This window comes from Coccinella septempunctata, chromosome 6 (assembly GCF_907165205.1).
Source record: "Coccinella septempunctata chromosome 6, icCocSept1.1, whole genome shotgun sequence".
Taxonomy (NCBI): Eukaryota; Metazoa; Arthropoda; class Insecta; order Coleoptera; family Coccinellidae; genus Coccinella; species Coccinella septempunctata.
Window position 1 is genome coordinate 15104171 of NC_058194.1, and position 16149 is coordinate 15120319.

Below are 16149 nucleotides of genomic sequence, written 5' to 3' on the forward strand. Positions count from 1 at the left end.
TAACGTGAGTAATGGCTTCGTCAGACCAACATATACCACACAGCCATTTTTGGGAACCAGTAGATTTTTTCAGTTGTTCGAAAAGTTCTCCAGTAATATTCACACATCCCATGTGATATATATGTGCTTTATTATTTGAGCACGATATTGAGTCGTCATTTCGACTTATTGATTTTGCACACTTCAAACACGTAACCGCCATCTTTTTCACCGAAAACAAATTCTTATAGAACTATGCACAACTTGATTTTTCCAGATAACATGAGTGTCGAATATTGTATGAGAATACCTGATATGTTTAAAATCTTGAAAAAAGCTAGTACCGCTAAGTAATATGGAAATAGTTATTTAATCAACTAGGTTATTAATGAAAGCGATTAATGATTGAGATATTTTAATGTTCGAGATCATTAATCGCTCAATTAATAAACGAGTTGATTACAAGATTTTTCCGTCCACACATTTTGAATTGAATGTGAATTCTTGTGTGCAAAAATTTTCTATCGATACCTACACTCCATTCACATTTATTTTAGCAGTCGGTTGGCCATGAAATAATTTTCTCAAATTTTTGTAACAAGAACACAGTAAGGTTGGCACTCATGAAATGTCGTTAATGTCATAACGCCGTTGCCACAACTAATATCAATTTTTATTACGGAAATGCCGAAAGTGATTGAAAAAAAAGAAACAGGATTTCAGGAAGTGCTATTTAGAATTCAGGTCCGCTCATTCAAATAGGTATACCCTGATATTCTAAAATCCACAGTACGTCAGTAGGTAGCGAACATATTCAATGTAAGAGAATTTATATATAATCTTCCATCTGAATCTAAACGACGAGTTTTATGTTTGAGTGAATTAATGCGAAAAGTTTACTACAGGATTTTCGATGAATGTCATCGTAGAATAAGTTCCCGAAAATTGATTTTTCTATTTTTCATTTGACTTGTCCTATACATTGTAAATGTCTTGAGGTACCAATAAATACCTAATTATTTCATCTTGACTTGAAACTTCCTTTAATTCCTATTACTTATATTGATGCAAGATGATTTTTGTTGAAGAATTTAACATTCTTGTAATTATCTGTTAATTACTTCGAGATATACCCATTGCCAACAACTGCATCATATGCATTTCATCTTCGGGTTAATACTTTTGAAATCTACAACTGATGTAACGTATTCAAACTTAAGCCAAAGAAGATTACGAACATAAACTCTCCTTAAGCTAGTGCATATTATGATATTATACTGATCTCATGTATTTTCCATGCTGATAACTGGATTTGTTATGCCTTCAATCAGTTTGTATAAACTTCTATTATATGTTCGTCACATATTTTCCGAAGATGTTCGACATTCTGATAAAATACGTAATAACAGAAACTTTTACGTAGAACGGGCAACATAGCGTTGATTTAAAACCCAAAAATGTTTTGACAAGCGTCATAACCCCACATTTTCGTACTATACAGAGTGAAATGTGTCAAATTTCCATGGCCAACCGACTGCTAAAATAAAAGTCAATGGAGTATAGTCAATTTTGACACCTTATATATTTTTATGTTCATATCGGAATGTTGATATTTATGCAGCCGATCGAACAATTCGAGAAGTCCATAGAGGGCATATTCGAATTGTGACATTTTGAATAAATCACATTGATATCGTTCCCTATAATATCTGTTAAGGAATAAAGAATGTGTGGAGCTGGTGGAAGCTGGAGTTGTAGTACATATAGATATCTTGATTACTCTTTAAACATCATAATTTTCCTGCAACCTCCACAATTCATTTCTTCTCAATTCACCCGCTAGGTACTACGAAAATCAATGCGACATACAAATAAAATAATTATTTTGGAAGCTGCTGAATAATTCTATGTTCGATTACCCATGACAATAATGCATTAATAGGAAATTAAACAATAAAAGGGTTCATTAACAGATAATTTAGTGAACCTTAAACGGTGCTATTATTAAGAGGTCGGCGGAAAAAAATTTTAATTTTCATCTCTCTCCTGATTGAAAATTTAGGCGACAGCATGTTTGTTGTAGAAGCCTTTGTAGTTGTCATCTTTGAATTTGGCTACAGGCGAATTTTGGTGATACGTCTCATATGAGCTATTTGCAGTTCAATCTTGATAACAATCTGTTACGTCGATCTTCAATTCGAAATACCTAAAACAGTTTTAAAAAAACAAAATATTTTGATCTTTTTATTTTTAATTTCATCAACATCAAGTCCACATTTTCTCAAAATTTCAACGATCCAATTCGCTCAACATCGATGGTGAAATTGCAGCCGAAAGGTCAGCTGGTGCATCGTTTGTCGCTGCACAAAATCCAAACTGCCCCACGTGACAAACAGCAGCTAGAAGTGGTATCACTGTTTTTATAACTTCACAGATTTTATCTAAAGCAATCGAAATTTTAGTGGCATGAGAACCCATCATGTTTCCAACTCTGCTTGCTGCTTTTCCGAAGTTGATGAGCTGACGTTTCTGAAATCAAGAAATTCAGATTTTGATGTCATAAAGGAGACTTTCTCATTAAGTTATGTTATTTCTGCTACGAAAAGTTGTGCTTGTCACTTGAAAAAACTCAATTTACCTCCACTACTCGTAGAGGGTGCATAAGTACTCCTCAATTCTATGAAAAGTTGCGTAATTTAAAACGAAAACCGACCAATTTGAGCCTCATTATTTTTATACAATAGGTTGAAAAACCGGAATTGTTTTCCAAAAACTGAATTTCTTCCTTGGAAAAAGGTTTATTTCTGAGAACATTCGTTTGATCGAGGTGTACATAATTCAAACAGCCATACAAAAATATACATTTTCGTCAATTAGCACAAGAAAAAATTGTGGAATGTCTTAACAAGTCTAATAACTGGTGCACGAATTAAAAGTCTTCCTCTTTTATCAATAACAGATTCGAATGTCGATGCATTAAGGGTGCGTTCCACTAGGCTCTCACAACTATCACGACCACGACCTCCCGAATAACCGTTCCACTAATGCCCGTGCTTCAAAACCGTATAGGCTAGTGGAACGGTACGTGAGCGACGGAGAATTCGTTTACAAAAATGACAAATAGCGAAATCTATACAATTATACTAATAAACAAACTTGGGATATCTGTGTCTAATTTTCGAATACCTGACTTTTTTGGGTTATTTAGAACTAAACCTAATCAAAACTCTTTTAATTTTTTGTCTGTCTGTCTGAAAATCCTACAAGGAAGGCTTTGAACTACATTTTACTTTTCAAGTCCTCTCAATATCACCACCATCTTGGAAAAAGTGAATGAAGTCAAGGAGATATATCCTATATCTCCTTGAATGAAGTAAAGAAAATTCGTCCTGCGAAGCTTGAGGGAATATGAACATATAAATTGTTTATGATTCTCCTCATAAAGTGATGAAGAACCTATATTTTCAACCAAACCTTCTTGGACAGACAGAAAAGGACATTTCCATGTGTAAATTCCGAAGATATCTGATGTCTATCATTATATCATCTGATATGATGTAATGTTATATCGAGCCAATTGAATTAAAATTAGAAGGTTAAAATAAGTATGATCTCCTTATTTGTAAGATTTCTGCTGACAGCTTGTTGTTGAGTTAGAATGTTTTGAACTTCTTATGTCACAGTGTACCTTGGTTATATTTTTATTGTATGTAATTATGATAGAGAATCCCTGTAATGTGCTGGGGTTTCTGATAAATATAAATGAAAAAAATTACTAATATAATTTCGATTTCCTACAGCGTTGTCAATTATTCTCGAAGTAAGTATATGATGTATTTTTTGAATAGATAATTATTATTGATATTTTCCTACCATTTCATCTCACATTTTTTTGTGGTTTACCTTTGTTAACAAATATTCGAAATTTTAATTTCAAGTTATACATAGTTATATTCTGATTACCATCCATCCAGGCTGGAGTTCTTCCTTGAGATCACTTTTTTCATTTGTTGAAGGCCACTGGGTAACTATCACATCGCTTTTTATTCCTCCTGTATTGACGAATGGTTGTGCAGGAACAGGAAAAGAACTAACCCCACCAAGGAGGAACATAAGTAGCACTAGCACTGAACACGCGATTATATTTTCCTTCACCATGATGGTAATCTATCAAGAGGTCTTCTCAAACTGATCGATTTGTGGAATTTATGATCGAATGCAAAATGTGGGTTGTTGATTACAAGGAAGTTTCCGGTGAATCTGTGATAGGAAATTATCGGACATTTCTTGCTGTATTAATTTGTACTTGTACTGGATGAACTGAATACATTTCATCTTGAATCTAAAAAGCCGTGAACATACTATAATTTTAACGTCGCTGCTTTTCTCATTTTCATACTGTTTTCATTTTCATTATGTTGAAAATGAAAGTTGAAATATTTCGATCATTTTCGAAATAATGAATTTTTTTCACCGATCAGCATAAAATTTTTGCCGATGGCTGCACAAAAGGATGTAATAGTAATAGTAGGTTCTATAATTAAATCACGATAATTTTCCGCTGCCATGGTTGCATTACTGTGGATAATAATATGCTCAGTGCGCCCACTAAACAAATGCTTTCCCAAATACAAGCAGAGCCACCAACGACAATGGTTGTTGGCATCATGAAATAATGTCCATTACACCGTAGACCCCGATCTCGTCACACAAACATTCGCCCATTAGACTCATACAGATGAAATCTGGACTCATTCGTGAACAGGCATCGGCATCAATGCGTGTTCCAGTTTTATCTCATGTTCGAGAGCCCTCAAATTAAAGCTATTTCGAATTGTTTGAGTAGAAACTATCCTGCCGTAGCTTTCCAGAAGGAGCTATTAATTCAGGATGCTGCTAAGAAGGGATTTCTTGGTGTATTAGTCGATCTTGTACGCCGGTTGAATCTCTTGCTCTTCCATCCTCACGTGCACATGCTGCACTTCCACTGGTACGATAGCAATTCCACGGTATACCAACTATACTTTGCGAAACCCGGAAACAGTAGTCAACTTGTTGAGTTAAACCTTCGTTTAGACAACACACTTGTTGTTCAAGTTGGATGGCTTCTAACGCCTGTTGAACTCGTGACAATTAATAAACATTTGATAATCCACAACGCCAGATGAGTTGCAATATCTCATTATCGCACACGCGGACTACACAAAAAAGTCGTATGTACATGAAATAAGTTTCTCGTAATTTTTTTCAAATGAAATGAAGCCGTCAAGGCAAGCCAAACATTGAAGAAACGTGAAACAAGAAACATAATCCCACTTTATAAGTGCATGTTTTGAGAAACAAATCGTATTGAAACCTGCCATCAAGTATAGTAGATTGCAGGTGTCTATAGTAACGTAAGAACACGAAACATGAGACAAGCTATAGAACAGAATCTATTTCATGTTTCATGTTTCGAGTTCTCGCGTTACTATAGAAACCTGTATATCTAGTATACTTGATCGCAGGTTTTAATACGATTTGTTTCTCAAAACACTTATAAAATGGGAATATGTTTCTTGTTTCACGTTTCTTCAATGTGTGGCTTGCCTAAGTGTCATGAGGACCATATTTGCATATTTTGTGTGTGAGTAACACACAAACATAAGCCTCTCCACTGTGTTTTTGTACAGCTATGCTGAAAATTTGATTCAAGTGCAAAGAAAGTTTTCCCTCAAATATCTACTATTCAACTATTCATGGGGCGCAGAGGTTTTTCCCCTGAACTCTTGTATCAAATGTCGCTTAGTACAGAGTTACACTAAACCGTGCCATAGTGGACTCGATAGACGGCTGTGTTTCGGCTAGTGTTTTGTCTCCTACACTTGCTGAATTACATACATCGTCAAATGTCTTGGCCCCTCCTATCAACTTTCAACTTGTTGAATGTAACATGACAATTTTTTGTGTGTCGAATCTTCACTATCTTATCACTTAAATGAAAACAATAAATCAGCAAAAAATATTTCTTGTTTGGCAGAATACTAAAATATTCGAAGTTAATCAATTTTCAGCGAATAACGCGAGTTGTAATATTGAGAATATTCTGTGGAAAATGCCGGGACATCCAATTTCTCAGTTTGACCGGGCAAGAATAGTAGCCCTACATCAAGAAAATTTGTCAAACCACCAGATTGCACAACGTTTGAATATTCCACGGACTTCAGTAAGGCGCATAGTGGCTCTTTTCCTGGAAACCGACAGTGTTACCCGGAGACCGGTGCCTGGTCGATCCAGAGTAACATCTGCAAGGGAATTATTATTATATCGCAAATTTCACTCGAAGGAATCGAACGGTATCTGTTACAGCCCTTCGAAGTCATTTTTTGAGGACCTATGGACGGGTAGTCTCATCCAGTAACATAAGGAGACGGTTGCATTCCTCAAATTTAAGAGCAAGAAGACCTTTAAGAGTACCTCGGCTATCACCTGGACATAGAGCTACCCGTCGACAATGGGCAGAACACCACCAGGATTGGCTTTCACCGCAATGGCGCAACGTACTTTTTTCAGACGAGTCACGATTCGGTCTACAAAGTGATAGTCGGCGAGAAAGGATTTGGAGAGGTCCAGACAGACGAGAGCGACTCAATTTCGCCCGGGAAGTTATTATTATTATTATTATTATTATTAACAGGGATAAGAGTTTAGGCAATGCCTATAAACTCACAAAAAAAAAGAAACAAAATAATCCAGAATAAATCAAAACCAGAACATGAAAAAAAAAAAAAACTACAAATTAAGGTTCCTATCACTTAAATGCCAACTGTCAAAATTGTTTTTAAATGAGTTCACTGACACTGACTCGACCACAACAGGAGGTAACGCGTTCCACACATCAAATATCCGGTTTGACAAAAAGTTTAGCCTCTGCACTGTCTTGAAGTTTTCTTTGCGGAGCTTGAAAGCATGGCCCCGCAAACGGCCATCCGTGTTCAACGTGAAGAGGTTGCGCAGAGTAACACCAAAAAGATCGTTTACCGCTCGATAAGTAGTGATGAGGTCACCACGAGTCCTCCGCTCCATAAAAGTTGGTAGGTTCATTATAGAGAGTCTTTCACTATATGACGGGCGCGAGATTCCGTATGGGAGACGCGTTGCACGACGCTGGAGACCCTCGAGCAGTGATGAATCGCGGCACAACGTCGGACTCCAAACAGGCCCGGCGAACTCCATAATAGGTCGCACATAAGTTCGGTATATAGCCGCGCACGTTAAGGGATCACACCTGCCAAATGCTTTTTGGATCAGAAATAAGGATTTTTTGGCTTTGCTGACAGCATGGAGGATGTGGTCCGACCAACTCAGGTTATCCGTCACAATTACACCCAAATCACAATGGCTGTTGGAAAGAGGAATAACAACTCCATTGAGATGGTACATCCGACGCGGATTGCGGGCACCCATATGGAGAACGACGCATTTCCCACCGTTGAGTGGTAGCTGCCAGTCTTCGCACCACCGTGAGATGGAGTCGAGGTCGTCTTGTATAGTAGAGGAGCTACTGGAGGGGCCAAATATTTTGGTGTCATCGGCGAACTGAGAACAGTGAGAGGTGACATGGCGTGGCAAATCAGAAACATAAAGCAGAAAAAGAACTGGGCCCAAGACGGAGCCCTGGGGCACTCCACTCATGACAACTCTGGGTGAAGAGACAGATTCGCCAACACGAACCTGGAAGGTGCGGTCAGAAAGAAAAGCCTCGATCCAAGAGAGGAGGCGGCCACGAACTCCGATATGATCGAGCTTGCTCAGGAGACGTCTATGAGGCACGCGATCGAAGGCTCGAGCAAAATCAAGATAAATGACATCAACCGGGTCACCCTTGTCAAGGGACATTGACCAGAAATTGACGCATTCAAGAAGGTTTGTGATGACCGAGCGCCCCGGGAGGAAGCCATGTTGACAGTTGGGTATAGTGCCGTGTTCAAGGGAAAATTGCAGAACTTCATCCAATGTTGTGCCCATTCAAGGCGGATCGTTAATGTGCTGGAGTTCGGTCGCCGTACCCCTCTTATTTTCGTTGAACGAACAATAACTGGTGACATCTACGCAGAAAACATCATCGAAACAATCATTGTTCCTCTTCGCAACGAATTTGGGGATAATTTCATTTTTCAAGATGATAACGCCCCACCACACCGCACACGAAGGGTTCAAAACATTCTTCAAGAGAACAATATCCAGAGAATGAACTGGCCAGCAAACTCACCGGACATGAATACAATTGAGCACGTATGGGATTACTTAGGGAGAGCAATATCCAATCGTCAAAACCCACCTTCAACTTTTCAGGAATTGAGTTTAGCCCTTCAGGAAGAATGGAAGGATATGCCTGAAAATTTCATTAATGACTTGATTAGTGGGATGCCTAGACGTATTGGGCAGATGATTGAAAGAAGAGGTGGTAATCCGGACTATTGAATTTGGATTCCGTTGTGGAATAACTATAATTAATCAAAAATAAATAATCGATCAATTTAAATTTTTTCTCATTTTTCCTATTTTGTCTCATCCTGCATAAAGCAAAGAGTAACAAACGAAGATATTCTATCAAATATAAAGCAGTTGAAATAGAGGAAAATATTCATCTCATTTCCAGAACATATTTTGTTTATTTCTCGAGAAACCAAGGGGGGCCAAGACTTTTGACGATGTGTGTATTTGATGTCTAAAAATGTTATGCTTATATTCAGAGGAATATTATGAAACCATTATAGTATGAAAGCAAATGGAAAGGTGACTTCAAATATACCGAAAGATTGACTCTTCTTCGAAGTTTCAAAAAAACAATAGGAGGACAAAAGGATGTAGAATTGTTTACTAAAGAACCTACGGAGGCATGGACAAGATCATACTGGATGACACTGTAATGAAACAAAAACATTTTTCTACTTCAATATTTAATATCGATACAATATAAACGAAATGCGCTCCATAACAAGAATATAGTTTCGATTAATCAGAGTAACCTTTTATTTTCCGAAGTTACCGAAAATATTCTTAAAACCATCTTCGATGTTCGATACTGCATGTGCAGCAACTTGTCCAGTCTCATGGAGGGCTGATCCAGCAGCATGCCCTGCTCCTCCTAAAATACCAGTAAGAAGGGCTGCTTTTAATTCTATATCGTCTTTGGCCAATTGACCAGCAGTATTGGCGATATCACCGGCAACATCACTTGTTTTGGTGATGATGCTTGGAATTATACCCTCTGAAACTGGTGTTTCCTAAAAAAGGTTTTATAGAATGAGAATAATAAATACCATTAACGTTTTACTTTTTTTGTTTTGTTATAATGCAACAGTCAGTAAAATCAGTAAGAAAATGGAACAACGATGGTCGAAAACAAGAAGACAAGTTTTCGTGGTTAGAAGTAAGCTAGTTTGCAAGTAAATTGAAGCTATTGATGATGTCTGAAGAATTTGATTCAGATTGTAGCCACCGAAGAATCTGATAAGGATTTTGGTATTGCACTAGTCTCAAATTTTTGTCAATTCGATATCTTATCTTTAAGTTTCAACTTGTTATGAATGTATATTCTTGTATTAGATATTTATATAAGATATTTGATGAAAGATTTTTCTGAATATATTTTTCAATTTTTCTGAAATAAAGGTCAAATTTTTTTTTGATCATCTTATATTCATTTTATCATCTAAGGACACTCAAATTCTGAAGAACCTTGGTAAATAGAGAAGCTACTCCCCAGACATTTATCATACTTTTCGTTCTCAATCTCAATTTATCAAATTCTTCTTCTGATTTCCTGATATTCTACACAAAAAAAAATTGCAATTCATACATGAGAACCATCAGGATAGTCTATATAACATTGAGTATCTACATTTAATTTCGGTTATACCTTAACCGTGAAAGACACATTAGGTATCGATAATATTACAAATATGAAGATCAAATGAATTAAAAGAAATACTTACGGTTCTTTCACTGTCTGATTGAACTGTTTCAATTTCCTGAAAAAAGTATAATAATTTATATTTCATAGAAGATAAGAGTCTTAATTATGTTTTGCGCTAGATTTCAAATGCTCATTATAAGGAATAATAAATGTATGTCAGTATAATGTTATGTGATATTCATTCGGTCTCATCCTTGGAACATGAATACATGGAATGGCCATTGCAGTGCTACGAATGTATTTCTTGTGGTACACACATTCGATGCTTCTCTGTCTAGCGCGACACTAAGGCAGTGGCGTTACATGGATAAAGCTCCCTTTTTTGTATTGAAAATTAATCGACAACGATGTCAGAGTCAACTATCTAAATTGTGTTTGGTGACACTGAGCAACTATCTCACTCCAGTCTTTGGGCAACAACAAATGTTTATTTTCCATTGCATGTATCTATGTTCCAAGGTCTCATCATCCCTTTGCGACGAATGTGTAACTCACAAATTATCATGTTATGAATTATGAAAGGCATCGAAAATGGCAAACTATTCTAATGTGTCGTATGTGGTCTATGTGGATAACCCCAACGTAACTCTTCGAATAAATCAGATTACATGCAATCAGGAAAGTTAGACCTCCTGAATAATTGAAATGACTAGCCCATTCCGAAGCAGACAAATATTTCACATTACCTTCATACATAGTAATAGGTACCTGAAGAAAGTGTTACACCAAAGACCCAAAAAATAATTTCTTCAACTTGATTTCTTTGAATAATAGGAGAAGAGCATTGAAAATGACCATAACTCCGAATTTCGCCCATCAAAAATTCAATTGGATGCTAGCTTTCGAACTAGAGACATTTTACTAAACAAGAAAAGACAAGCCAGCTCTCATCAACCGGTTACTCGACAAAATAACAGTCAGATAAAATGCTGTTTTTGCCAATCATTCAATTAGCTGCAGAATATACCAAGTGATGAAAAAGTAAGGCAAAAAATTAATATCTTTCAAATGGCAAGCAACTTTTATTCTTGGAGGATGATCTGATCATTCATGTAATTTTTTAACAAGCCTGCTTTCTTGTGAGATAAAATAGTTAAACTCATTTAATTCGAATTTTAACTCCTCTTATGAATGACAAAAAAACTCATTTCATAGTGTAGTAATTGATAAATGATGAAATTGCGTATCAATAACATGTTCATTCTTTTTCATAATTGTGATTTTCATTTCAAATAATTCGTCAAATACTTCCCTACGAAAGGAGAATGTTCCAATATCTACACTCCTGGACGAAAAAAATCGGACAGAAAAAATTTTCACCAAATTAATTTTAAAATAACATTTCAAGATGGGCATCGATTCATTCTGATCATTATGTTGTCTATTTGGAGCCTATTTCATCTTGTTTATCACCTGATGTTGAGTCTGCATTTCAATTGAATTTGATGATATACAGGGTACAACTGAAAGTTACTATTTCTTCTAAATTTCTGAACACCTGTGGAGGTAATTAGTGACGCAATGATGGATCTCCCGAAGTATTTTCGAAGTCTGATCTTCTCTTAACATTTTTCTGTTTAATTCACGTCAATAGCTCGTTCCTGAAAGTCATTACGATTTTTCAAAGATAAATATGCAATTTATAACACAGATTTTAAAAACACTACCTACTTTTTGATCAAGGAACACGGTTATACTGTTGCGTAGCAACGTTATGATTTGTGTTTATGTAATTCATCTTATTACTTACAGGTTACCGGAATTTAGCATTGTATTTAGCAAGTGATTTTTTTTATTATGTGGTCAGAAAACATTGCGCAAGTTGACCATGTGGCGAGAATTGAAAAGATTTTCTTGAAGAATGGGAAAACGTTCCACAACAGGCAATTGCTGTATTGGAAGCTTACCCCGCCGTATGGAAGCATTGTTAAGAATACGTGGGAGCAATACTCAATATGAGAATATGAAAATGTGTTTATTTTTCATAATTTCATTCTATATTCTTAATGTGTTATTGTTAATGTTATGAATTGCATAGATTCTTTTGAAAAATCGTATTTCATTACAGGAAAGAGATATTGACGTGTATTACACAAGAAAATGTTAAGAGAAGATCAGGCTTCAAGAACTCATTTAAACACCCATCATTGCGTCACTAATTACCCCCACAAGGTGTTCAGGTGTCATCAAATACAAATGAAATTCCTGCAGACTTGACATCAGATGATAAACTAGATGATATAGGCTACAAACAGACAACAAAATGATCAAAATCGATGTATACCTTAAAAAGTTATTTCAAAATGAATTCAGTATGTTCACGGTTAATGATGATTTTCATCCTTGCAGATCATTTTCGCCCCGTTTCACGGTACCGAATATGTGTATTTTGTGCGTTACTTTTTACTTACTCTGTATAGTGTATATACTAATACTAATACTAATACTAATACTAATACTTTATTTGCATCTCTACAGTTATCACATAGGTACACACTGGGTAGGCTACACAATAAAATAGAAATGAGGTCAGCTACAGCAAATTAACAAGGTCTCAAGCTGTCACATGCAGCAAAATATTCATGCATTGTGTAAGGTTCAGTACTTAATATGAAACTATACAATTTTTTCCTGAAGTCAGATTGCCTTTCAATATTTCTTATGTTTTCAGGTAAATGGTTGAATAATTTCAAACACATATATTTAGCATTATTCTGTGCTAGACTCAAGGAAACCCTTGGATACAAGTATGGGTCTCTTCGTCTCGTATTGTTCATATTGAGATGCTCAATGAAAAATTCTGGATGCGTTTTTATAAAGAGAATACACTTATATACGTACAGACCAGTTATTGTCAAAAGATTATTTTTCTTAAATACCGTTCTACAAGACTCACGAAACTTCATCTTATACATGATTCTGATGGCTAGCTTCTGGATTTTAAAGATACTATTTACATGGTTACTGTTTCCCCATATTACAATTCCATATGCAATTAGTGATTGAAAGTTTGAATAGTATAATATCCTCAGTGTATCTCTATCTACATGATATCTGAGTACATTCAAAGTGTATGTGATCTTATACAGTTTCTTGCTGAGGTTTAGAATATGGTTATGCCATTTTAAATTTAAATCAAGATGAATCCCTAAAAAGTTTACCGTGCTGGATAGTTGCACTTCATTTCCCCCAATGTTGATTCTACTTGGAAGATCAAGAAGCAGCCTTTCAGTATGAAAAGTTATGCACTCTGTTTTAGTAACATTCAGAAGAAGTTGATTGCCAGCACACCAGCCTTCCACACAGTTTAAGATTTTCCCAGCCTGTGTGAACGTTTCTTGTAGGTCTCTGTCCAAGGTGACAATGTTAGTATCGTCGGCGTAGATGGTAACTTCTAATTCCACATCGGTCAGATCTTCATGAGCATTAAGGTCATCTGGTAAATCATTTATATATACAAGAAAGAACAACGGACCTAAAATGCTACCCTGCACTACTCCCATCTCAACTGTCATCTCCTCTGATTCATAGTCACATTCCTGGTGCGGGATAATTACCTTCTGTCTTCGGCCTCGCAGATAGCTTTCTATGAGTTTCAACTGCTTATCTCTGATCCCATATAGTTCCAGTTTCTTTAAAAGTTGCTGATGGTCAACACAATCAAATGCCTTCGTTAAGTCCAAGAATAGGCCTAAAGGAACATAACCACTATCAATACATTCAATTAGTTTGCTTGTGAGCTGAAAGATCGCAGTCTCAGTATTTCTGTTTTTCCTGAAACCATGTTGCTCTTTATTGAAAATTCCAAATTTATGAAAAAATGAAATCAGTCTGTTTGACAGTACCTTCTCAAAGATTTTAGAAAATGTTGTCAGCATGCTGATTGGTCTATAGTTACCCATATCTGTTGTTGGTCCCCTCTTGTAACACGGTCTGACAATTGCTAATTTGAGATCGTTTGGAAAAATTCCCTCAGTGTAGGCATGATTCATGATGTACATCAGTGGTTCAGCAATAAGGTGTACTGAAATTTTAACAATATTGACAGGAATATTGTCATTTCCGCAGGATGATGAATTCTTCATAGATTGGACAGTTTTGATGATTTCGTCTTTGGTAATGTCAAACATGTAGAAACTTTTATCCACCTTGTTGACCCGAGGTGGAGTCAAACCTGCAGGGAGGTTCCTACGGATTTCAGAAGCTGCAACAGTAAAGTATTGAACGAAATTGTTTACCACAGTTTGATAGTCTTGCGATGGCAAAATTAATTCTTGTTTAGCATTTTTACCAGTGAGAGTGTGAAGAATACTCCAAGTCGTCCTCGATTTATTCGAAGATGCTGCAATTTTACCCCCATAGTAGGCCCTCTTCAAATCCACAAGCATTTCATCGTAAATCCGCTTTGTTTTCTTATATTCTGTAAGGAAATTAGCATTCTTTCTGGATATCAAGAACAAGACATCCAAATGTTTCTTCAGATTTTGTATTTCTGGATTATTTTTGATTCTTGATAGGAGTGTTCGTTGTTGTGATCCTACTTCTATCTGTTTCACTGGGAAGTGGTTTTCAAAAATCCTCTTGTAAGTATTGAAGAAGTATTCCCACATTTCATCTATTTCGCTATTCCCAAAATTCTTTAGTAGGGACCAGTCTGTGTGTTCCAGTTCATTCAAGAAACTTGCCATATTCTGTTCGTTATATTGACGTACCTTCAGTTGTTTCCGAATAGTTGCTGGTTTGGAGATTGGCTGGAATAAGAAAGCCTGTGCTGTGTGGTCTGATAGGTGAGGCTGAATTACTTTAGCAGTTCCATTTTCAATATTGGTGAATATGTTGTCCAGACAAGTTTTACTAGTTTGGGTTATTCTCGTAGGTTCGTTAATTGATATTATCAGACCATACGATTCTAGAATTTGCATGAAAGTTTCTGTATTCTTATGCTCAGGGGTGAGCAGGTCAATGTTGAAGTCACCAGTAATGACAAATTTTTTATTTTTCTCTACTGATAATATATCCAGAATATGCATAAACTTATCAAAAAATGCGTTGATGTCTGAGCCAATCTTATTTGGGTGATATATGCACACTATGATTAATTTCACTGAGGCTAACTCACAATATTCCAAAGCACAGCATTCCATCACATTTAGGTCTCCCAAACTGTTGATATCCTCTCTGATTCTGCAGTATTTAACCAGATTGTTTTTAACATATATTGCACTTCCACCATGCTTCTTACGTTCTCTACAAAAACTCGTCATTAGATGATAGTCTGAGAGTTTGTAAGATTCCAGTTGTTCTGAATCTTGCCAGTGTTCAGTAACTGCGAGAAAGTCCACTGCACTCTCCGAAGCAAAGAGCTCCAATCCGCTAAATGATGTTGAAATGGATTGGATATTCACGTGTGTAATGTTGAGTCTAGTTTTTTCATGAATTTTGTGTGTTGCGTTTGTCCCTTTTCCGAAAATACTGTTTGTCAAAGTTGAAATCTCTGACTACAACGCCCTGTGGCCAAAAGGATTCATCAAACATCTTATTGTAAGCGTCTTGTGTTACACCAATACTAAACGAAGAGTTTTGACCTATCGTTTTTTGCTTTTTCACTATAAATTGTTCACTATCTTCCAGACATTCCAAGTATTTGGCGATGTCCTCTTCCGAAACGTCTTTACCTGCAATCTTCCCCACGTATATCCAACGTCTACGTATGGCTCCTTGAATTGATGTGCTTTGATCGTTTGTTTTTGTTCCGTAAATTTTCTGTACCGTTTTCCTTTCTTTCGCCCTTTTCCCATGAACTGTCTTCCATTCCTCTTCCCTTGATTCATTCGCTTGTGAATTAGTAGTAATTCTTCCATTATTTGACTCCAGTTGAGGTAACGTATTGTTGACATTAACGTTCTCACTCGCATCAGTCATCGACATTTGCGTACGAGTCGTTTGCGCATCCTGCGCCGATCTTGAGTTGGAGAGCACAGAACTGTATGAGAGCGAAATTTGCCTGTCAGCGTTTGAATTTTTTATCATTGTTTTGGTATCCTCATTCCTGGTTTTTAGACTGGTTTTTATGTTCATCTCGATATTACTGATTTTTTCATGTAACAACTTATTATTCTCGATTAGGATTAAATTCTTACTATTTGCTTCCTCTAGGAGAGCTCTTAAATAATTAACTTCCATTTTTAGGAATTTATTTTCGCTTTTGA

At 36.3% G+C, this 16149-nt stretch overlaps 3 protein-coding genes across 5 annotated transcripts; all 3 read right to left on the bottom strand.

Annotated features, from left to right (window-relative positions):
• Positions 1–2210: 2210 nt before the first annotated feature.
• LOC123315360 lies at positions 2211–4152 on the bottom strand. Its single transcript, XM_044901023.1, has 2 exons — positions 3943–4152; positions 2211–2508 (listed from the first exon to the last, which is right to left on the bottom strand). The coding sequence occupies exons 1-2, from the start codon at positions 4135–4137 to the stop codon at positions 2269–2271; spliced, it is 435 nt and encodes a 144-aa protein (XP_044756958.1). The 5' UTR covers positions 4138–4152; the 3' UTR covers positions 2211–2268.
• Positions 4153–8920: 4768 nt separating this feature from the next.
• On the bottom strand, positions 8921–10036 carry LOC123315512. Its single transcript, XM_044901230.1, has 2 exons — positions 9960–10036; positions 8921–9248 (listed from the first exon to the last, which is right to left on the bottom strand). The coding sequence occupies exons 1-2, from the start codon at positions 10023–10025 to the stop codon at positions 8994–8996; spliced, it is 321 nt and encodes a 106-aa protein (XP_044757165.1). The 5' UTR covers positions 10026–10036; the 3' UTR covers positions 8921–8993.
• Positions 10037–12375: 2339 nt separating this feature from the next.
• Positions 12376–15205, bottom strand: LOC123315323. Of its 3 annotated transcripts, none has more exons than XM_044900975.1 (2): positions 13839–15205; positions 12376–13631 (listed from the first exon to the last, which is right to left on the bottom strand). In XM_044900975.1, exons 1-2 carry the CDS (start codon positions 15202–15204, stop codon positions 12484–12486), a joined length of 2514 nt encoding a protein of 837 aa, XP_044756910.1. In that variant the 5' UTR covers position 15205; the 3' UTR covers positions 12376–12483. The 3 variants fall into 3 exon arrangements, with proteins under 3 accessions (XP_044756910.1, XP_044756911.1, XP_044756912.1); XM_044900976.1 differs by having other exon boundaries at positions 13573–13714; positions 13786–15205; XM_044900977.1 differs by having other exon boundaries at positions 13576–13714.
• Positions 15206–16149: the final 944 nt, after the last annotated feature.